The following is a 22306-nucleotide window of genomic DNA, read 5'->3' on the forward strand; positions in this document are numbered from 1 at the left end:
CTTTTGCTCTAGGGAATGTCACAGCATGACACTCTAACATACTTACTGTTCCCCAGAACAGTTCTGGAAGAGAAGGGTCTGCCAAGACTTCACAGGCTGTATCAATCACATCCTGTGGGGGAGGGGAGGAAATGGCTCATTTTCCCTGGTTAAGTCAGTCTATCTTTTTTTATATTTTTATGTGTGTGTGTGTGTGTGTAGAATGAACATGCTTTTCAACAGTTTCCTAGTTTTTCTACAATTAACATATATCACGTACATAATACTACATGGAAATGAACAGCAATGAACAAGTTAACAAGTAAGGCAAACAATACCAGTGGGGGTATTAGAGGGACTTGGGAGGCAAGCTGGGCAGTGAAGATAGCCTTATGAAAGCCAGACACTGACCTGCTGATTGCCCAGTGTGTGCAGCTCCAGAGAGGTCAGAACGAAGGACAGAAGTCCATAGACACACATGCACGCTGTGCTGGTGGTGCACTGCAAGCAAAGGAGGCAGGAAGTCATTGTGAACACACAGCTCTTCCCCCGAGTCAGCACAACCCACCACGTTAATGTCACCCTTGGGAACAAATGGGAGGGGAATCCAAAGGTTTATTACTTTTCTAGTTTACTTACAAGATCAGAAGAAAAAAGAAGGCCAAATATTACAACACTTGAGAGTAAAATCAAAAGTACTTTCGGTGGCCAGCACCGCGGCTCAACAGGCTAATCCTCCGCCTTGCGGCACCGGCACACCGGGTTCTAGTCCCGGTCAGGGAGCCGGATTCTGTCCCGGTTGCCCCTCTTCCAGGCCAGCTCTCTGCTATGGCCCGGGAGTGCAGTGGAGGATGGCCCAAGTGCTTGGGCCCTGCACCCCATGGGAGACCAGGATAAGTACCTGGCTCCTGCCTTCGGATCAGCGCGGTGCGTCGGCCGCAGGTGCGCCGGCCGCGGCGGCCATTGGAGGGTGAATCAACGGCAAAGGAAGACCTTTCTCTCTGTCTCTCTCTCTCTCACTGTCCACTCTGCCTGTCAAAAAAAAAAAAAAAGTACTTTTGGGCCAGCGCCGCGGCTCAATAAGCTAATCCTCCACCTGTGGTGCCGGCACACCGGGTTCTAGTCCCACTCGGGGCGCCGGATTCTGTCCTGGTTGCCCCTCTTCCAAGCCAGCTCTCTGCTGTGGCCTGGGAGTGCAGTGGAGGATGGCCCAAGTCCTTGGGCCCTGCACCCCATGGGAGACCAGGAGAAGCACCTGGCTCCTGCCTTTGGATCAGCGCGGTGTGCCGGCCGCGGTGGCCATTGGAGGGTGAACCAACGGCAAAAAGGAAGACCTTTCTCTCTGTCTCTCTCTCTCACTGTCCACTCTGTCAAAAAAAAAAAAAAAAAAAAGTACTTTCAAAATGAGCCAGTGACAACGTGGACAGGAAAACCAAATCCAGCACTAGAGTATGGTGCTGTCAGTGATGCAGCATCCGAACCACCACCAAAATAAACCAAACCGAGCCAGCACGGAAGCCTGCTGGCCGAGTGTTCTCCTTTCTTTTCCAACAGACTACTCAGGATGGCTTTAGGTCTACAGTAAAACTGAGTAGCAGGTACAGAGACTTCCCGTTACCCTCACCTCCACACACGCACAGCCTCCCCCCCCACCAACCCCCCCACCGAGTGTCAGTTATGACACCGCCACTAGCACTCAAATCCCATTGCCTGGAGTTCACACTTGGCGTACATTCCCCAATTTTGGACAAGGACCACGGCAGGTGTCCCCCATCCCAGGGAACCGAGGTTGCACTGCCTTCAAGATCCTCCATGCTCCATTCACCCATCTCCTTAGACCCCCGGCAACCACAGCTCTTTCTGCTGTCTCCAGAACGGCACAGTAAATACTCTACGGTTACTTGCAACACCAGCAGCACTAGTACCCACTTCGCTTATTACTACTTTATTCCTACTTTCATGGTTCTGTCCGCCCACTTCCATGCTCGACCACCGCCAGCCTTAGACTCACATTGTTTCCCCCGCTGGCAAGTGACCGGAGCAGTCGTGTCAAGTACTGAAACACATTCAGCTGGATGGCCGTGCCACCTATCTTCCGGACCACACTGCTGGTCTCTTCTGGGTTCAGGGTATGACGGAGCAGAGCCCAGGCCAGAAGCACTGGGGCGTGATGTGGAATGTCCCCGAAGGTCAACATCAGATGATCCATATCCTTAATGAGAGGAGAAAACACATTTGTGTCTCCCAACGAAAAGGCACGATTCCTCCAAGGGGCAGGCACCTGGTGTAGCACGTCAGATCCCGGTAGGATGCCTGCGTGACGCAGCGCGGGCCTGGGTTCAGGTCCTGGTTTTCTTTTAATGCACGTGATGGCTCAACTACATGGGTCTCTGCCACCCAAACAGGAGACCCAAATTCCGTCCCTGGACTCTATCCTCAGCCTGGCCCAGCCCTGGCTTTCGTAGGCGTGTGGGAAACTAGCAGGTGGAAATGTGTCTGCTTCTCTGCCTTTCAAATAAAGGAAATAAAATGAATTTAAAATCCCTCAGCAGGATCCCTTAACACACTCACTAAGCCTTTCACTCATCCACAGTGGTCTTGCCCTCCAATTCGGGTATCTTACTCTTCACAAACCTCCAGCCACCTCACTAATACACCCTTCAATTACTCTTCTTTTTTCAGATAGTCTTCAAGTAAGATTATCAAGCACATGTTCAAAAGGAGATTCCAGAAACTGCGCCCTGCTCCTTCTTGAACTGTTCATGACTCTCCTCATCTCTACAGCCATCTCTGTCCCCTTGGCTCACAGCCCCCCCCGCCCCGACCCCGACCCCCCCAGGGTTTCCTCCCTCACCACCCCCAGGAGGATGCTGCTTCCCCCACAGTACAGCGCCCACCTCGGCCCCAGTGACTGACAGATCTGAGACTTTCCTCCACGCTCACATTAACTAGTGAGGCAGAACCACATGACTTCTAGGCCTTTCGGCTGCTATTATTTTACAGTTGACTATGTAAAACCTCAAACTCCAAAGCACTGAAAATGCTACCCTTCATGACGTTAAGTAGTTGAAAAGATTAACTACAAACAATCTGAAAAAAGAACAGAGGCTCTTCCAAGTTCACCAAGTTCACCTGGCAAGTCAGTCCATCCTGGGCAAACTGGTGCAGTTCTCTCCTGTCATCCAGGGCACACTTATGCAAGGACTCGATATCCATGCCTTCCACCAGAATCAGGGCACTGAAGTAGCTGGAAAGGACAACGGCACCACGGTGTCAATTACATGCTCTGACCCTCACTGCTGGAGGCTGCAGTAACACACGATACCCCACTGCTCTATCTCACCCTCACTATCAAAAGTAACAAATTATTTACTATCCCTTTTTTTTTTTTTTTTTGACAGGCAGAGTTAGTGAGAGAGAGAGACAGAGAGAAAGGTCTTCCTTCCGTTGGTTTACCCCTAAATGCCCGCTATGGCTGGCGTGCTGCGCCGATCCGAAGCCAGGAGCCAGGTGCTTCCTCTGGTCTCCCATGCCTGTGCAGGGCCCAAGCACTTGGGCCATCCTCCACTGTCTTCCCGGGCCACAGCAGAGAGCTGGCCTGGAAGAGGAGCAACCGGGACAGAATCCAGCGCCCTGACAGGGACTAGAACCTGGGGTGCCGGCACCATAGGCAGAGGATTAGCCTAGTGAGCCGCAGCGCCAGCCCTTACTATCCCTTTTTCATATGAAGTCTTACAGCACCTATGACCAGCCACATTTCCAGTACCTGTTGGTCACATGTGAGTTTATGCCAACCACACCCAGCAGAGCCAATCTACTGCTGGTTTCTAGAACCACCACTTCCATCTGACCCAGAGAAACCTTCTCACTTCTCAAGTGGATAGTGCAGCCTGGCTCACTGAAGGAGCAGGCACCAAATATGGACATTTACATGGTAATAAATAGAAATAATGGAGAAATTCAAAGCCTATCGTCTATGCCTGGCATCATGGCATGGTGGGCAAAGCTACCGCCTGCAACACCGCATCCTGTATGAATGCCAGCTCATGTCCCAGTTGCCCCACTTCCAATCCAGCTCCCTGCTAACTGCCTGGGAAAAGCAGAAGATGGCACAAATGTCTGGGCCCCTGGCACCCATGGGAGAAACTTAGATGAAGCTCCTGGGTTTGGCCTGGCCCACCCCTGGCTATTGCAGCCATCTGGGAAATGAACCAGCGGATGAAGATCTCTAACTCTTTCAAATAAAGAAGTCTAAAAAAAAAAAAAAAGAAAGCCCACAGCCCATGACCTGAGGAAGAGACATCCACGCCTTGTTTATCACTCCCTTCTTAGCATTTGCACGATGCCTGGCCTCCAACAGCTACTCAACTAATTTTTGCTGAATGATTGGATGCCCATTTAGATGAAGACAGTAAGACAAAAGCAAAATACAATACTTTTTCTGAGAAAAGAAAGTTTCCCAGGATCTCTGCCCCTTGTATGAATCGGAGCGTGGCGATGTGCTCATTTATTTTCGCACGCACAGACTAAGAAGCACAACATCCCCTTTGCCCTTTCACATGATCAACAGTATCAATGCTCTGAGCACCTTAAGCTTTATGACCTTCAACTCATTTGGACTTACCCAATCCGATCCACAAACGGATCCATGGTCTCATCCACCAGATGCCTATTGGTCTGCCTACTACCAAATCCTTGTTCTTTAAACATCTTGGTTAACACCAATAAATCAGCAGGTGACATCTCAAAGTAGGCATAATAAAGGAAGATGATTTCCAGCAGCATGGACTGCTCCCGAAGGCACTGGACAAACCAGCGGGACACCTGGCGCTCAGTCTGTACAACCAGAGAAAAATGGGAGAGAAAGAAAGTGAGGCAAAAATCATACTTTAAAAATTTTAAGTTATATTTATAAGACAATGCACAAAATTAAAAAAGGGGGTGAAATTCCTACTGCCCAGTTATCCACACCTCCCCCGAAAAGCAGACACTACTGATTCTCTCTCCTTTCACCACTATGACATACATATTCATGCATTCACTCATTCCAAATCCTACCCATCGCCGAATCAAATAACATACCATAAGAACTATTTGGCAACTTATTATTTTCACTTAACAATCGTTTTTATTTTTTTTTTAATTTTTTTTATGTTTATTTTTTTGACAGGCAGAGTTAGACAGTGAGGGTGAGAGAGAAAGAGAGAGAGAGAAAGGTCCTCCTTCCGTTGGTTCAGCCCCCAAATGGCTGTTACGGCTGGCATGCTGCACCGATCCGAAGCCAAGAGCCAGGTGCTTCCTCCTGATCTCCCATGCGGGTGCAGGGCCCAAGCACTTGGGCCATCCTCCACTGCCCTCCCAGGCCACAGCAGAGACCTGGACTGGAAGAGGAGCCACTGGGACAGAACTGGCGCCTCAACCAGGACTAGAACCCGGGGTGCCAGTATCGCAGGCGGAGGATTAGGCTAGAGAGCTGCGGCGCCAGCAACAATCTTTTTTATTTTCTTGAGATTAATTTGATTTTGAAAGAGTTACAAAGAGAGGTAGAGTCAGAGAGAGAGAGAGAGAGAGAGAGAGAGAGAGAGAGAGGTCTTCTATTCCGCTGGTTCACTCCCCAAATGACTGCAATGGCCAGAGCTGAGCTGATCCGAAGCCAGGAGTCAGGAGCTTCCTCTAGGTCTCCTATGTGGGTGCAGGGGCCCAAGGACTTGGGCCATTTTCCACTGCTTTCCCAGGCCTCAGCAGAGAGCTGAATCAGAAGAGGAGCAGCTGGGACTTGAACTGGTGCGCAAATGGGATGCCGGCACTGCAGGTTGGGGCTTTAACCTACCGCACCACAGCGCCGGCCTCATATCTTATTAAAGGTTACTTCCTGGAACAGCATATTAACAATGTTCTTCTTGGGGCCAGCAATGTGGCGCAGCAGGTAAAGCCACTGCCTGTGACACCGGCATCCCTGTGGGAGCCAGTTCGAGTCTTGCTTGCTCCAACTGCTGATTCAGCTCCTTGCCAACGTGCCTTGAAAAACAGCAGAAATGGCACAAATGCTTTGGCCGCTGCCACCCACAAGGGAGACCTGGAAGCAGCTCCATGTGGGAAGTGGGCCAGCAGATGGAAGATCTCTCTCTCTCTAAGAGATTTAAAAAAAAAATTCTCTCCTTTCAACCATTTTCTTAGCTACATGGTAATTATTAAATGGATATCCCATAGATTTTTTTTTAAAAAGATTTATTTATTTGACTTAAAAGTCAGAGTTACACAGAGAGAGGAGAGGCAGAGAGAGAGAGAGAGAGAGAGATCTTCCATCTGCCAGTTCACTCCTCAACTGGCTACAACGGCTGGAGCTGCACCGATCTGAAGCCAGGAGCCAGGAACTTCTTCAGGTCTCCCACTCGAGCGCAGGGGCCCAAGGACTTGGGCCATCTTCTACTGCTTTCCCAGGCCATAGCAGAGAGCTGGATCGGAAGTGGAGCAGACAGGTTTCGAACTGGCGCCCATATGGAATGCTGGCACCGCAGGCGGCGGCTTTACCTGCTATGCGGCGGCTTTACCTGCTACGCCACAGCGCCGGCCCCCCCACAGATTATTAAACCTGCCCCTTTTTTATTTATAATGTTGTATACTTTACCACTGCATATAAATGTTATAATTTGTAATTATAAGCCCATTTGGACACACATTTATGTTATTAACAATCTTTTGCTAACAAAATAATGCCATATAATGGAAAGACAAAAAATCAGCAAGATATAAATTACCAACAACATTGAGCTGGCTAACTTTTACAGAATGTACTACACTCAACTACTAGCAAACATATATTCTTTTTAAGCATAGATGGTACATTCACCAAGAAATATCATATTGTGGGAAAGCACATATTTAAAAACTACAGTCTGCCTGCGACACCAGCATCTCACATGGGTGCCAGTTTGAATGGCTACTCTACTTCTAATGCGCCTGGGAAAGCAGAGGAAAATGGTCCCAGTGTTTGGGCCCTGCCCCCAACATGGGAGATCTTTTTTTTTTTTAAATTTTTGACAGGCAGAGTGGATAGTGAGAGAGAGAGATAGAGAGAAAGGTCTTCCTTTTGCCGTTGGTTCACCCTCCAATGGCCGCCGCGGTAGCGCGCTGCGGCCGGCGCACCGCGCTGTTCCGATGGCAGGAGCCAGGTGCTTCTCCTGGTCTCCCATGGGGTACAGGGCCCAAGCACTTGGGCCATCCTCCACTGCACTCCCTGGCCACAGCAGAGAGCTGGCCTGGAAGAGGGGCAACCGGGACAGGATCGGTGCCCCTACCGGGACTAGAACCTGGTGTGCCGGCGCCGCAAGGCGGAGGATTAGCCTAGTGAGCCGCGGCGCCGGCCCAACATGGGAGATCTTGATGAAGCCCTTGACTTCGGACTTTGGTGTGGACCAGCCACAGCCATTGCAGTCATTTGGCAGATAACTCGAGATAGAAGCTCTACCTCTTAAAATATATATATTAAAGCTCTAATATATATATATATATATATAAAGAATACAAACATATATATAAAGACCACAATTATACAGAATGTGTTCTTTCATCGTAATAGAATCAAATTAAAAATCAGCAACAGGAGAGAGAATCTGGCCTACTTTGGCTGACACACGTGCGTCCCATTTCAGAGTGCTGGTTCTGAGCTCCAGGTAAACTCCTGACTCCAGTTCCTGCTAAAGTGGATCTTGGGAGGCAGCAGAGATGGCTCAAGTGACTGAGTTCATTGTTCGCCATCAGAGACACCAGAACTGAGTCCCTGGCTCCTACCCTAGCCCAAGCCGCTGCAGGTATCTGGGGAGCAAACCAGCAGATGGGAGCTCTCACTATCTTACAAAAAAGAATTGGTTAAAAACATTAAAAAGTATATTTTAATCAGTAACATTAACATATCTAAGAAAAAATCCAGGGCCGGCACTGTGGCGTAGTAGTGTTAAGCCTCTGCCTGCAGTGCCAGGATTCCATGTGGGCTCCGGTTCGTGTCCCGGCGGCCCCACTTCCAATCCAGCTCTCTACTAAAGGCCTGGGAAACCAAGTGCTTGGGCCCCTGCACCCACATGGGAGACCAGGAAGAAGCTCCTGGCTCCTGATCACCCCAGGTCCGACCATTCTGGCCATCTGGGGAGTGAATCAGCGAATGGAAGCCCTCTCTCTGTCTCTCCCTGTCTCTAACTCTGCTTCTCAAATCAATAAATCTTTTAAAGGAAAAAAAAAAAAGTTTAGAAATTCAGCATCACACTTCTAAATGCAGTTGGCCCTTGAACAACACATGAGTTTGAACTACACAGGTCCATTTATATGTAGATTTTTTAAAAATTTACCTCCTTGAAAGCAGATAGAACAAGAGAAAGATTCTTCCAGAGGCCAGTGCTGTGGCGTAGCAGGTAAAGTGGCCGCCTGCAGTGCTGGCATCCCCTATGGCTGCTCCACTTTCGATCTAGCTCTCTGCTATGGACTGGGAAAGCCACAGAAGATGGCCCAACTCCTTGGGCCCCTGTACCAGCGTGAGAGACCCAAAAGGAAGCTCTGGGCTCCTGGCTTCAGATCAGCTCAGCTCCAGCTTTTGCAGCCATTTGGGGAGTGAACCAGCAGATGGATGACCTCTCTCTCTCTCTCTGCCTCTCTGTAACTCTGCCTTTCAAGTAAAATAAATAAATCTTTAAAAAAAGAGAGAAAGAATCTTCCATCCACTGGTTCACTCCCAAAATGGCCAGAGACCAGGGCTGGGCCAGGCCAAAACCAGGAGCCTAGAACTGCATCCCAGTCTCCTATGTGGGTGGCAGAGGCCCAAGTGCTTGGTCCCTCTTCCACTGCTTTCCCAGGCAAATTTGTAGTGAGCTGAGTGAGAAGCAGATAAGTTAAGTTCCAGGACTTCGAACTCAGGCCTATATAGGATGACAGTGTTGCAGGCAGTGCCTTAATCTACTATGCCACAACACTGGCCCCGGCTTGTTCTTTTTTTTGTTTTTGTTTTTATTTTGTTTTTTTGATATGTAGCATTTTGGAAAAATTTGCATACTGTGAAGCCAATATTGAAAAAACTGAGAAAGTTAGGAATGTTATGAATGTATAAAATATGAATAGATAATAGTCTATCATTTAACATAAAGTATACATAAATTATGAAGTTAAAATTTATCAAAACTTATGCACACACAGACTACTTGGAGCCATGTGGAAATGTAAACACAAAGATTCAGTTTGGATTCACAACTGCATAAAATAAACAATACAGAAGCTAGCATTGTGCTGCAGGTTAAGCCACTGCCTGTGACACAGGCATCCCTTACTGGCGCTGGTTCGTGTCCAGGGATTCTCCACTTTCAATCCAGCTCCCTGATGATGGCCTGGAAAAAGCAGCGGAAGACAGCCCAAGTACTTGGGCCCCAGTCACTCATTTAGGAGACCTGGATGAAGTTCCTAGACTGGCCAGCCCAGCTCTGACAGAACACTGTGGCCATCACGGAATGAAACAGCAGATGGCAGATCTTTCTCTCTAACTCTAACTTTGAAATAAATACATAAATCTTTAAAACATTTTTTTAATCAGAAATTTCTTTTGGTAAAAGGTATGAAGGAGAGAGGCCAGCTTGTGGCACAGCGGATAAAGCAGCCAGCTGTGATGTTGGCATCCTATCTGGGCGCAGGTTTGAGTCCCGACTGCTCCACTTCCAATCCTTCTCCCTGCTAATGGTCTGGGAAAGCAACGGAAGATGGCCCAAGTGCATGGGTGCTTGCACCCATGTGGGAGACTTGAAAGAAGCTCCTGGCTTCAGCCTGGCCCAGCTCCGGCTGTCGTGGCCATCTGAGGAGTGAGCCAGCAGAGGGAAGCTGTCTGTGTCTCTCCCTCTTTTTCTCTCTGTAACTCTGTCTTCCAAATAAATAAAATAAATTATTACGGAAAAAAAAACATAATGTAGAGATAGAACTTAATTTTTCTAGATGGCTACCCCATGGTGTTTCCTCACCGATCTGAATGCTACCACTAATTTCTTACTGGTTTTTCGATCCATAGCTAGACTTTCTATTATGCTCTATTCAAGTCTATTCCTTACTTTAAATTACTATAGCTTTATTACTTGGTAAGGTTAATTTTCCTTTTTCAATATTTTCCTATTTTTATTTTTTTCAGAGCTATATTAAATTTGTAAGTTCAAAACAAACAACCTGGGCAGTGTTGTGGCACAGCAGGTGAACCCACTGCCTGCAATGCTGACATCAAATATTAGAGCACTGGTTTGAGTCCTGGCTGTGTCGCTTCCAGTCTAGTTCCCTGCTAACATGCCCAGGAAGGCAGCAGAAGGTGGCAGAAGTACCAGGCCCCTCCCACCCGCATGGGAGAAGCAGATGGAATTCCAGGCTCCTGGTTTCAGCTTGGCCCAGACGTGACTGTCACAGCCATCTGGAGAGTGAACCAAAGACAGAGATCTCTTCCCCTGCTTCTCCCTCTCTCTGTCACTCTGCCTTTCAGATAAATAAAAGAAATCCTTGGAAAAAAACAAACATACAGAAATTGCCATTTTCGTGGCACTGGGAGGCTCTGAACCCAACAGTGTGGTGTGTCTTTCCTTCAGTCATGTCTTCTTTTTTTTTTTAAGATTTATTTATTTATTTGAAAGAGTTACAGAGAGGCAGAGGCAGAGAGACAGAGAGGTCTTCCATCTGCTGGTTCACTCTCCAAATGGCCACAACAGCTGGAGCTGAGCGGTTCTGAAGCCAGAAGCTTCTTCCAGGTCACCCAGGCCATAGCAGAGAGCTGGACTGGAAGTGGAGCAGCTGGGACTCGAACCAGCGCCCATATGGGATGCCAGCACTGCAGGCGGCGGCTTTACCTGCTACGCCACAGCGCCGCCCCCCAGTCATGTCTTCTTATACACCCTTTAAAGCATTGTAAAGTTCTATTCACTTCAGATGCTGGACTGCCTTAAGTTTATTCCTGGGAAATGTATGCTTTTGTTGCTATTTTCTACTGGATGGCAAACTTTCTGGGGAAACATTAACAATGTATATACCACATCAGAAATAGGCTCCTTCCTTCTATCAAATATTGTAAATAGCTTCTGTGTTCTGACCGATGTGTTTTAATAAGAATGTATTACTTTCCCAACAAAAAATATGTCATTATTATCTAAAAATGCAAACTGGTTTAGGGCTTAGGATAAAATAATCAGCCTAATTTCACACACTTAATACAAAGTGATCCTAGGGGCCGGCACTGAGGCACAGCGGGCTAAGCCACTGCTTCGGTAGCCTACATCCACATCAAAGTGCACGTTTAAAAGTGTCAGCTACTTTGCTTCCAACCCAGCTTCCTGCTAATGCGCCTGGCAAGCAGACCAAAGCTCAAGTACTTGAATTCCTACCACCCACAAGGGAGACCCAGATGAAGCTCCAGGCTCCTGACTTCAGCCTAGCACAGCCCTAGCTGCTGTGGCCACTGGGTGCACGAATAAGCAGATGGAAAATTGATCTTTCTCTCTCTCTCCCTCTTTCTGCCTTCCAAATAAATAAACAAACATACTTTTAAATAAACGAAAAGTGATCATAAAGATGATGGAACCTTTGGGTTTAGATAAGTTCCATTTTGTAATCCATAAGCTGTACATTGGAAATTTATATTCATTAAATAAAAGTTAAAAAAAAAAATTAAGTTCCATTAACCATTAAGAGAAAATATTTTGGGGGCCGGCGATGTGGCGTAGCTGGTAAAGTTGCCGCCTGCAGTGCCGACATCCCATATGGGTGCCAGTTCGAGACACAGATGCTCCACTTCCAATCCAGCTCTCTGCTATGGCTTGGGAAAGCAGTAGAAGATGGCCCAAGTCCTTGGGCCCCTGCACCTGCGTGGGAGACCCAAAAGAAGCTCCTGGCTCCTGGCTCCTGGCTTCAGATGAACACAGCTCCGACTGTTGTGGCCAATTGGGGAGTAAACCAGCGGATGGAAGACCTCTCTCTCTCTGTCTCTCCTTCCCTCTGTGTAACTGTGACTTTCAAGTAACAATAAATAAATCTTTAAAAAATAATTTTTTTTTTTTTTGACAGGCAGAGTGGACAGTGAGAGAGAGAAAGACAGAGAGAAAGGTCTTCCTTTTGCCATTGGTTCATCCTCCAATGGCCGCCGCGGCCGGTGCACTGCAACTGGCGCACTGCGCTGATCCGATGGCAGGAGCCAGGTGCTTCTCCTTGTCTCCCATGGGGTGCAGGGCCCAAGCACTTGGGCCATCCTCCACTGCCCTCCCGGGCCACAGCGGAGAGCTGGCCTGGAAGAGGGGCAACCGAGACAGAATCTGGCACCCTGACCGGGACTAGAACTCGGTGTGCCAGTGCCGCAAGGCGGAGGATTAGCCTGTTGAGCCATGGCGCCGGCTAAATAAATAAATCTTTAACAATAACAACAAAAAGAAATGAAAATCTTTTGGTAAGGAAACAAATACAGTAACTGATAAAGTCAAGGAAAAAGCCCCCGAAGCAGCAGCATTAACTGAGGCCATCAGCTTTGATCTATACGACGTAAACTGAACTCTGCATCTATTTTCAGTGAATGAGTGAATAAATAACTGAACATGGAGCTCTAAGAGGAAACACGTGCAACTCTGCTACAGCGCCAGACAGCGCAGTCACCACAGTCATCACATACCATGAGGGTCCCATGGGTCTCCCATGTTGGGGCTTCAGTCTGATAAAGCTCTTCAAACTGCTGTCTGTACTTTGAAACCAGCTCCTTCTCCAACTTATCAACACAGTCTGCATACTCAACCTTTTAAAAAATCAAAATAACATAATTCATTTAAAAGGAAAAATATTCAAATGAGTATGGATAATATAAAATTACTTTCAATGGTTGAATGATACTGGGTGAAAGGAACCAAAAGGATTAAGTGAGCTTACCCTATATGGGTGTCGCTCATCTTGGAAGTAAGTCAGAAGGTGCAAGACACAGCGCAGAATGCAGGTTCTTTCCTCATAGTAATAGTCCGCAATCTGGGAAGAAACCAGACTCAGAATCAGTAATCCGCCTGCACAGAGACGTCAACTTTAAATCGATGGTAACCAGAACACTTAACTGAAAAAGGAAAAGTCTGGTTTGTATAAAATATAATAAATTAGGCCAAAAGAAGCAAAAGGTCTTCAAAATCCAGATGTAAGTTATACAAGCATTACCTCAGAATAAAATCAAGTTTCCAAAAAGGTTTTCTACCACGATGCCTCAGAACATTCAAGAAACACACAATGCTATAACATGACAGGCCAAGGACATGAAAACAAATACAAAAACATCACTGATCTGTGTCCTACTGTTCAACTAACGTGTTTGTCCTAATGTCTCTAACTAACGCACTTAATTCTCACTACGTGATGAGCAGACCACAGCAGAACTGTCAAATTTCACTTCAAAGCAAGATCCTACGTGAGAAGGTTGCTGGAGGGAGAATGGGAACTACAGGAATACAGAAAAACCCATTAATCCTGTTGGATCTCAACACTCATGGAGCAGTTGTCACCACCAGGAGCTGAAGCATCCCCTGGGGAAAGCCCCTGTGGGGTTCGTGAACAAAAGCAGCCGGGTGCCCGGTTTCCCAGCGAGCGCATTAGCTTCTCTATGAGGGACCCGGTGCTCACCCAGCAGAAGAGTCAAAAGCCGGCACAGCTCAAGAGAACAAGGTCAAGAAGTTGTCACCAATCTGACAGCAGAGAATTAAAATGGGGACTGCACTGACCTTCAGGATCAAGGCCTGGCTCTGTCTCTCATCCTGCAGGACCGCCTGAAGGAAACAAAACGGTTAAGAAGTCACCCTGCAAGTCAAAGCTCCGGTAGCAAAGGAGAAGTTATAAACTCTGCCTCATCCTTCAGGGTTATGATGGCCTGGCGTGGGCATTTAGCCATCCCATATGGGCGCCGGTTCGAGTCTCGGCTACTCCACTTCCAATCCAGCTCTCTGCTGTGGCCTGGGAAAGCAGTGGAAGATGGCCCAAGCGCTTGGGCCCCTGCACCCAAGAGGGAGAAGCAGAAGAAGCTCCTGGCTCCTGGCTTCGGATCAGCCCAGCTCCAGCCCTTGAGGCCAATAGGGGAGTGAGCCAGTGGATGGAAGACCTCTCTCTCTAAGCCTCTCCTTCTGTTTTTAAATAAATCAATAAATTAAAAAAAAAAAAAGGTCTGGGTTTGATACCCGGTTCCAACTCCTATTGCAGCTTTCTGCTAAAGCAGCCCTGAGAGGCGGTGCTAATGCTTAACTGGGTTCCTCCCACCCACATGGCTACCTGGACCTAACTCCTCCCCAACTCTCGCCAGGGCCTGGCCCCAGCCAAGCCCCCGCCATGCTGGGCATCTGGGGAACAAATCAGTGGACAGGACCTTTGTCTCTCTGTGCCTCTCAAGTGAAAAATAAAAATTAGGGGCTGGTGTTGTGGCATCACCACTTGCCACGTCAGCATCCCATCTATATCAGAGTGCCTAGTTCAAGTCCCAGCTATTCCGCTTCCAATTCGACTTCCTGCTTACGCAACTGGGAATACAGCAGAAGGTGGCTCAAGTACTTGGGCTCCTGCCATCCATGCAGGAGACCAGGAAGGAGTTCTTAGCTCCTGGCATCAGACCTAACTGTTGTGGCCATTTGGGGAATGAATCAGCAAAAGGAAGATCTCTCTGTCCCTCATCCTTTCAATACATAAATAAGTCTTTTCTTAAAAATTAAAAGTCCAAGGGCCAGTGCTGTGGCATAGCAGGTTAAGCTGCCGGCATCCCATATGGGCACTAGTTTGGTTCCCAGCTGCTCCACTTCCAAGCCAGCTCTCTGCTAATGCACCTGGGAAAGCAGTGAAAGATGGTCCAAGTGCTTGGGCTCCTGCACCCATGGGAGATCCGGAAGAAGCTCCTAGCTCCTGGCTTCAGCCTGGCCCAACTCCACCTGTTGCAGCCATTTGGGGAGTGAACCAGCGAATGGAAGATCAATCTCTCTAACTCTGCCCTTTCAAATAAAATAAATAAGTCTTTTTTTTTTTTTTAATTAAAAATCTAATTAAAAATTTTTTTAAAGTTGTAACAGCCTGATTCTGTAAATATTTTGCCTAAATGCACCCAAAACTGGGCTCAAAGCACACTGCCTCTCTTATCTCAGGTTCTTCGTATATAAAATGCAGGTCCGGGGAACCGGTACTGTGGTGTAGTGGATAAAGCCACTGCTTGCAGTGCTGGAATCCCATATAGGCGCCAGTTCGAGTCCCGGCTGCTCCACTTCCAATCCAGCTTCCTGTTAATGCACATGGGAAAGTAGTGGAGGATGGCCCAGGTGCTTCAGCCCCTGTACCCACGTGGGAGACCCAGAAGCTCCTGGCTCCTGGCTTTGGATTAGGCCAGCCCCGACTGTTGTAGCCATTTGCAGAGTGAACCAGCAGATGGAAGATATTTCTGTTCTCTCCCTCTAACTCTACCTTTCAATATAAATAAATAAATCTTAAAAAAAAAAAAAAAAAAAGTGGGCCTGGGTAGAATGGCCATTTTCCCAAATCATTTTCTTCTTGTTTTCAAAGATTTGTTTATTTGAAAGGCAGAATGAGAGAGACAGAAAGGCATCTTCCATTTGCTGCTCCACTCCCCATATGGCCACAATGGTCAGGTCTGTGCCAGGCCAAAGCCAAGAGCCAGGGAATTTTCCAGATGGGAGGCTGGCACTGTGGAGCAGTGGGTTAAGCTGCCCTCTGCAGCGCCAGTGTCCCATGTGGGCATCAGTTCGTATCCCAGGTGCTCTACTTCCCATCCAGTTCCCGGCTGAGTGCCTGGGAAGTGGCAGAGGATGGCCCAAATGTGTGGGTCCCTGCTCCACGTGGGCTATCCAGATGAAGCTCATGGCCCAGCCTTGGTTGCTGTGGCCATCTGGGGAGCGGACCAGCAGATGGAAGATCACCCTCCCCTTCTGTCTCTCCTTCTCTCATTGTAACTCTTTCAAATAAATTTAAAAAAAAAAAAAAAAAAAAAAGATTCCCCTATGGCTGGGCAGGGACCCAAATACTTCGGTCATTTTCTACTGCCCTCCTAGATACATTAGCAGGAAACTGGATGAGAAGTGGAGTAGCTGGGACTCAAACCCACACTACAATATGGGATGCCAGTATCGTAAGCTGTGGCTTCAGCCACAGAACAATGCTGGTCCCCCAAATCCTTTTCAGAATCTCTGATATCCTGAGGTGGACATTTAGCCCAGTGGTGAAAACACATGTGTTAAACATGCTTAGTTTTGTTTTGTTTTTAAGATTTATTTTAAAGTCAGAGTTACAAAGAGAGAAGAGAGATCTCTCATCCACTGGTTTATTCCTCAAATGGATGCAATGGCCAGAGTTGGGCCAGATTGAAGCTGAAGCCAGGAGCCAGGAGCCATGCGGATGCAGCAGCCCAAGTACTTGGGCCACCTTTTGCTGCTACTCCCAGGCCATGAACAAGGAGCTGCATTGGAAGTGGAGCAGTCAGACAGGATGCCGGTATTGCAGGCAGCCGCTTAACCCGCTACTCCAACCCGCCCTCCAAGCAGTGTCAACCAGTGTGCCAAATGCCCACTCTTCCATTTCCACTTTTCACAAAAGCACTAGCACATGTTCTTGCTTCACCCGCTACTCCACAGCGCCAGCCCCTACTCCACTTCCGATCCAGCTCTCTGCTATGGTCTGGGAAAGCAGCAGAAGATGGCCTAAGTCTGTGGGCCCCTGCACTCACACAGGAGACCCAGAAGCTCCTGGCTCCTGGTTTCAGATTGGCTCAGCTCTGGCTGTTGTGGCCATTTGGGGAGTGAACCAGCCAATAGAAGACCTTTCAATCTGTCTCCCTCTCACTGTCTGTAACTCTACCTCTCAAATAAATAAAATCTTTAAAAAAAAGAACTGTGCCAAAACCCTATACTATCCAAAACCAAAAAGGACAAACGATACAGGCGGCCGAGAGGAGCTGCCCGCAGCTACAGACCTTCAGTGAGTCCCGAGTGCCCCGGTAGTCCTCCTGGAGGTAACAGTGCAGTAACTGCACGCTCTGTTCTTCATCAAGACCCTGAAATGCAGACGCGTGAGTGAAGAGCACACAGCTGAGGAGCCCACTCAGACTCCAAGCATCCCAAGCATGTGTTCTCCACAAGCGCAGACCCTGAATCAACAAAAATCCTTCCAAAGCTTGCATACAACATAGCAATTTCGATCCAAACAGGAAGAAGAGCCAGTTAACTGACACACAATTTACATGACAAATCTACAGGCAACAACTGCGCTAATTGGCTAAGCTCATTAGCTCAGAAACAGGCATTATCTGGGCTTCTAAAAAAGAAAATGCTACATATTTAAATAAAAACTTACTCAACTTAAAGATCATTATTTCGCTTTGTACCTGTTAGGAGAGCTGCCAATTTAGGTATTTCTAAGACCAATATGTTCAATTTAACCCCCCAAACTGTAATAGACTGAATTTCCAATAAAAATCACTAACAACAGCACAATGCACGTGCACTGGCAGTAACACATGAGAGCAGCGAGGTTTCACTTACCAAAAACTTGCTGATTCTTAACCCCAGCTCCTTCAGTGGTGAAGCTACATCTTTATTAGCTTTTACTTTCTCAGCTGAACTTGAACTATAAAAAGAACAGTGGATCATTTTTTCATTCTCAACGACTCTAGGGTTTATGGTAAAAGTATGTAAAGATTTTTACAAGATTTTTTTTCTGTTCTTTAGGTATCTACAAAATATATACACACACATTCACCTCTACACACTTTATAAACAGCTGGTTATGCCTAGGTAATAAAAATATACCATGTGTCTGTTAGGAAACACAGTAATAACAATATTATTTGTAGACTCATTAGGTTACATTACTTATTCTGAACCTTACAGCTATCCTGGAAAGTAAATATTACTACAGTCATTTACAAATAAAATTAACACAACACAAATAATTTACCAAATATCCTACAGCTATTAAGAAGTTAAGGTGAGAGGCCAGCATGGTGGCACAGCAGATTAAGCCACTGCCCACATCCCGTAAGCGCACCCCAGCTGCTCCACTTCTGATCTGGCTCCCTGCTAATGTGCCTGAAAAGGCAGTGGAAGATGGCTCAAGTATTTGGGCTCCTGCCACCCATGTGGGAGGACCCAGATGGAGTTCCAGGCTCTTGGCTTTAGCCTGGCCCAGTCCCAGCCATGGATGATATCTTTCAGTCTCTTCCTCTCTCTCTCTCTCAACTCCACCTTTCAAATAAATAAATAAATCCTGGCCAGCGCCGTGGCTCAATTGGCTAATCCTCCTTCTGCGGCGCCGGCACACCGGGTTCTAGTCCCAGTTGAGGCACCAGATTCTGTCCAGGTTGCTCCTCTTCCAGTCCAGCTCTCTGCTGTGGCCCGGGAAGGCAGTGGAAGATGGCCCAGGTGCTTGGGCCCTGCACCCACATGGGAGACCAGGAGAAGCACCTGGCTCCTGGCTTCAGATCGGCGCAGTGCGCTGGCCGTAGAGGCCATTTGGGGAGTGAACCAATGGCAAAGGAAGACCTTTCTCTCTGTCTCTCTCTTTCACTGTCCACTCTGCCTGTCAAAAAAATAAAATAAAAAGTAAAAAGAAAAAAAAAAATCTTAAAAAAAAAGGCAACCTGAAAGCTGGAACGAAGTTTATAAAATACATAATATACTTGAGTCTAGACTAATAGAAATGAATGAGTGAATAAATGAATAGGACAAAATCTCCCACACAGAAGGATTCTAACTCACATACACAGATACCACCACCTTCAGGAGGTGGAGTATAATTCTACCACCACCTACACTGGGAAGGCTGCACTTACTGACTCACTTCTAAAGAACAGAGTAAGGTAAGGGGAAAAACAACCCTCCAGAGGAGAAACGTGGCAAACGCTACCTTACCCAACTGCCCACGTTCACATCAGCAGAGATCTCAGGAGGGTGACACGCCTTCTAGTAAGAACGGCACCTCATCTCTGTTCTTCCCCAAATCCACAACTTCAGTCTACTGACTAGGAAAACGTCAGCTAACTCCAAACTGAGAACATACTACGAAATACTCAACCAGTCCTCCTGAGAACCACTCAAGGTCAGGAAAACCAAGGAAAGACTAAAGCGTCACCACAGCTGAGAGGAAAGGATGGGGCCAGCATAGTGGGGTCCAGCCACTGTCTGCAACACTGGTTCGTGTCCTGGCTGCTCCACTTCCAATCCAGCACCAGTTAATGGCCTGGGAAAAGCAGTGGAAGTACTTGGGCCCCTGCCATCCACGTGGGAGACAGATGAAGCTCCTGGCTTTCGCCTGACCCAACGCTAGCTGTTACAGCCATCTGAAGAGTAAACAGTGAATGCAAGTTCTGTCTCTCCCTGTCTCTGTAGCTCTTTCTAAATAAATCTTTTTTAAAACAACAATAAAAAGGAGGGTGGGTGTTGTGGCACAGCAGGTGAGACTGTCACTTCGGATGCTTGCATCCCATATCGGAGTGCCTAGTTCAAGCCTCGGTGCCTCTATTTCTGACCCAGCTTCCTATTAATATGCCTAGGAAGTCAGTGGTTGATGGCCCAACTGCTTGGATTCTTCCATCCACCTGGGAGACCCAAATGGAGTTCCTGACCCCTGACTTGGGCCTGGCCCAGTGCAGCAGTTCTGGGTATTTGGGGAGTAAACCAATGGATAGAATCTCTCTCTCTTTCTTCCTCTTGCTTTGCCTTCCAAATAACACTTAGGAAAAAAAAAAGAGAGAGAGAGAGGGGGCAAGTACTGTGGCATAGCGGGTAAAGCCACCACCTGCAGTGCCAGCATCCTGTTTGGGTGCCGGTTCGAGTCCTGGCTGCTACACTTCCAATCCAGCTCTCTGCTATAGCCTGGGAAAGCAGTAGAAGGTGGCCCAAGTGCTTGGGCCTCTGCACCCAAGAGGGAGACCCAGAAGATGCTCCTGGCTCCTGGCTTCTGATCAGCACAGCTCCAGCCATTGCATCCAACTGGGAAGTGAACCATCGGATGGAAGACCTCTCGCTCTCTGCCTCTCCTCTCTCTGTGTAACTCTGACTTTCAAATAAATAAATAAATAAATCTTAAAAAAATAATAAAAAAAAAAAGAGGTAAATGACCCTGGCCCTACAAGTGTATTCTTTTAATTCCCTTAGCAAACAATCTATGTATTCATCTACCACAGTCTCTATGATCTACAGCAAAGAGATAAACAGAAAAGGAATGAAGGGGCTGGCATGGCAGCACAGTGGGTCAAGCTGCTGCTTCCAACAATGGTGGCAGCCCACCATGACAGCACTAGGTCTCAGCTGCTCTGCTTCTGATCCAGATTCCTACTAATCCACCTGGGAAGGCAATGAAAATAAGCCAGGTGCTTGGGCCTTGTCACCCACGTGGGGGACCCAGATGGAGTTCCTGTGAATGGAATGTATTTCAAGAAGAAATTTCCCTTTCAATAGACAAAAACAAAACAAAACAAAACAAAACAAAACAAAAAAACACTACTCTTTCCCACTGGTGATTAAATTGCACTCTGACCACCTGCACCCACACCTAGCTCTGCAACAGCACAAAGGCACCTGAGAAGATGGATGTACCTACGCCAGCCTTCCCAGGGGAATTACTCCAAGCCGACACTGGGACAGCCTTACCTGGGAGGTCTGTAGTAAGAAAGCCCCGCTAACAACCGCTGCCAATGTTTATTCAGTTCTGCCTCTATCTGATTCTGGAAAAGAAAAAGGCAATTACACAAATGCAGTTTTAATCAGACACCAGGATATGACTCTTAACTCCTTTTAATATATTTTTCCCACAGCTGGAATCATTTTGAATCCAGAATTCTTTCCTTAACACTGTAGCATAATAATTTAACCTTATCATAAAACCCTTGATAAATATACTTTTTTCTTTTAAGATTTATTTACTTATTTGAAAGTCAGAGTTATACAGAGAGATTCAGAGGCAGAGAGAAAGAGGTCTTCCATTCGCTGGTTCACTCCCAAAATGGCAGAAACAGCCTGGGTTTAAGACAGGCCAAAGCCAGGAGCTACATCTGGGTCTTCCAAGTGTGTGGCGGGGCCCAAGGACTTGGGCCGCCTTCCACTGCTTCCCCAGGTGCATCAGCAGGGAGCTGAATTGGAAGTGGAGCAGCTGGGACTCAAACCAGTGCCCATAGGGGATGCTGGTGCTGCAGGCAGCAGCCCAACGTGCTGTGCCACAGGGTTGGCCCCGGTAAATATACTGTCCAGTCATTGCATGATATTTTATCAAGTGGCTAGATCAAAATTTATTTACCATTCCTTTCATGTTAGATACACTTATAGTGACTATAATTCTTTATTAATTTAAACAATTTTGTGATGGTGAAGAGCTTTGCACACAAAACTATTTTCAGGTTTTTTTTTTTTTTTTTAAACCTATTTATTTATTTAAAAGTCAAGAGTTGCACAGAGGGACAGAGAGGCAGAGAGAGAGAGGTCTTCTATCCACTGGTTCACTCCCCAATTGGCTGCAAATGGCCAGAGCTGCACCAATCCGAAGCCAGGAGCCAGGAGCTTCTTCCGGGTCTTCCACATGGGTGCAGGGGCCCAAGGACTTAGGCCATCTTCTGCTTTCCCAGGCCATAGCAGAGAAGTGGATCGGAAGTGGAGCAGTCAGGAGTTGAACCAGTGTCTATATGGGATTCTGGCACTGCAGGTAGTGGCTTTACCCACTATACCACAGCACCAGTCCCCAGTTATTTCTTAAAATACATTTTCATAATTGGAATCATCAGATAAAGGAATATCAAAAAATGTTAAAGAGGCAGGCATTGAAGTATAGTGGGTTAAGTAACCTTTGGGACACATGCACCCTGTATCAGAGTGCCAACTGACTCCCAGCACCTCTACTTCTGATCCAGCCTCTTGGAAGGCAACAGATGATGGCTCATGTGCTTGGCCCCTGCCGCCCGTGTGGGACACCTGGATGAAGTTCCAGGCTTCTGGCTTTGCCATGATCTAGGCCCAGCTGTTGCGGACAACTGAGGAGTATATCAGTGGATGGAAGATCTCTCTCTCCTTCACTTTGCCTCCAAATGAAAATAACTTTTTTTCTTAAAGTAGGCTCTAAAATGGGTATAATATTCATTTTGTTAATTCCAGTAACAATAATAGTAATCGAAGGTAATCGTTTTTAAAATATTTATTTATCTGCTTAAAAGTCACAGATACAGAGAGAGGGAGGAACAGAGAGAGAGAGAGAGAATCTTTCATCTACAGGATCATTTCCCAAATGGCCACAACAGCCAGTGCTGGACCAGGCCAAAACCAGGAGCCAGGGGCATCATCCT

At 47.2% G+C, this 22306-nt stretch overlaps 1 protein-coding gene across 3 annotated transcripts in view; it reads right to left on the reverse strand.

Annotated features, from left to right (window-relative positions):
- The window catches only part of NUP188 (nucleoporin 188), a 54116-nt gene that overhangs the window by 24568 nt on the left and 7242 nt on the right, over positions 1-22306 (reverse strand). For all 3 annotated transcript variants that reach the window (XM_062207407.1, XM_062207406.1, XM_062207408.1), the window contains exons 3-13: positions 20628-20701; positions 17520-17604; positions 16952-17032; positions 13719-13763; positions 12889-12981; positions 12638-12757; positions 4604-4815; positions 3112-3226; positions 1991-2191; positions 391-480; positions 47-112 (exon numbers count right to left, since the gene is read on the reverse strand). In XM_062207407.1, the coding sequence (XP_062063391.1) occupies positions 47-112; positions 391-480; positions 1991-2191; positions 3112-3226; positions 4604-4815; positions 12638-12757; positions 12889-12981; positions 13719-13763; positions 16952-17032; positions 17520-17604; positions 20628-20701 (1182 nt within the window). The remainder of the gene's footprint in view (positions 1-46; positions 113-390; positions 481-1990; positions 2192-3111; positions 3227-4603; positions 4816-12637; positions 12758-12888; positions 12982-13718; positions 13764-16951; positions 17033-17519; positions 17605-20627; positions 20702-22306) is intronic.

This window comes from Lepus europaeus, chromosome 12 (genome assembly GCF_033115175.1).
Source record: "Lepus europaeus isolate LE1 chromosome 12, mLepTim1.pri, whole genome shotgun sequence".
Taxonomy (NCBI): Eukaryota; Metazoa; Chordata; class Mammalia; order Lagomorpha; family Leporidae; genus Lepus; species Lepus europaeus.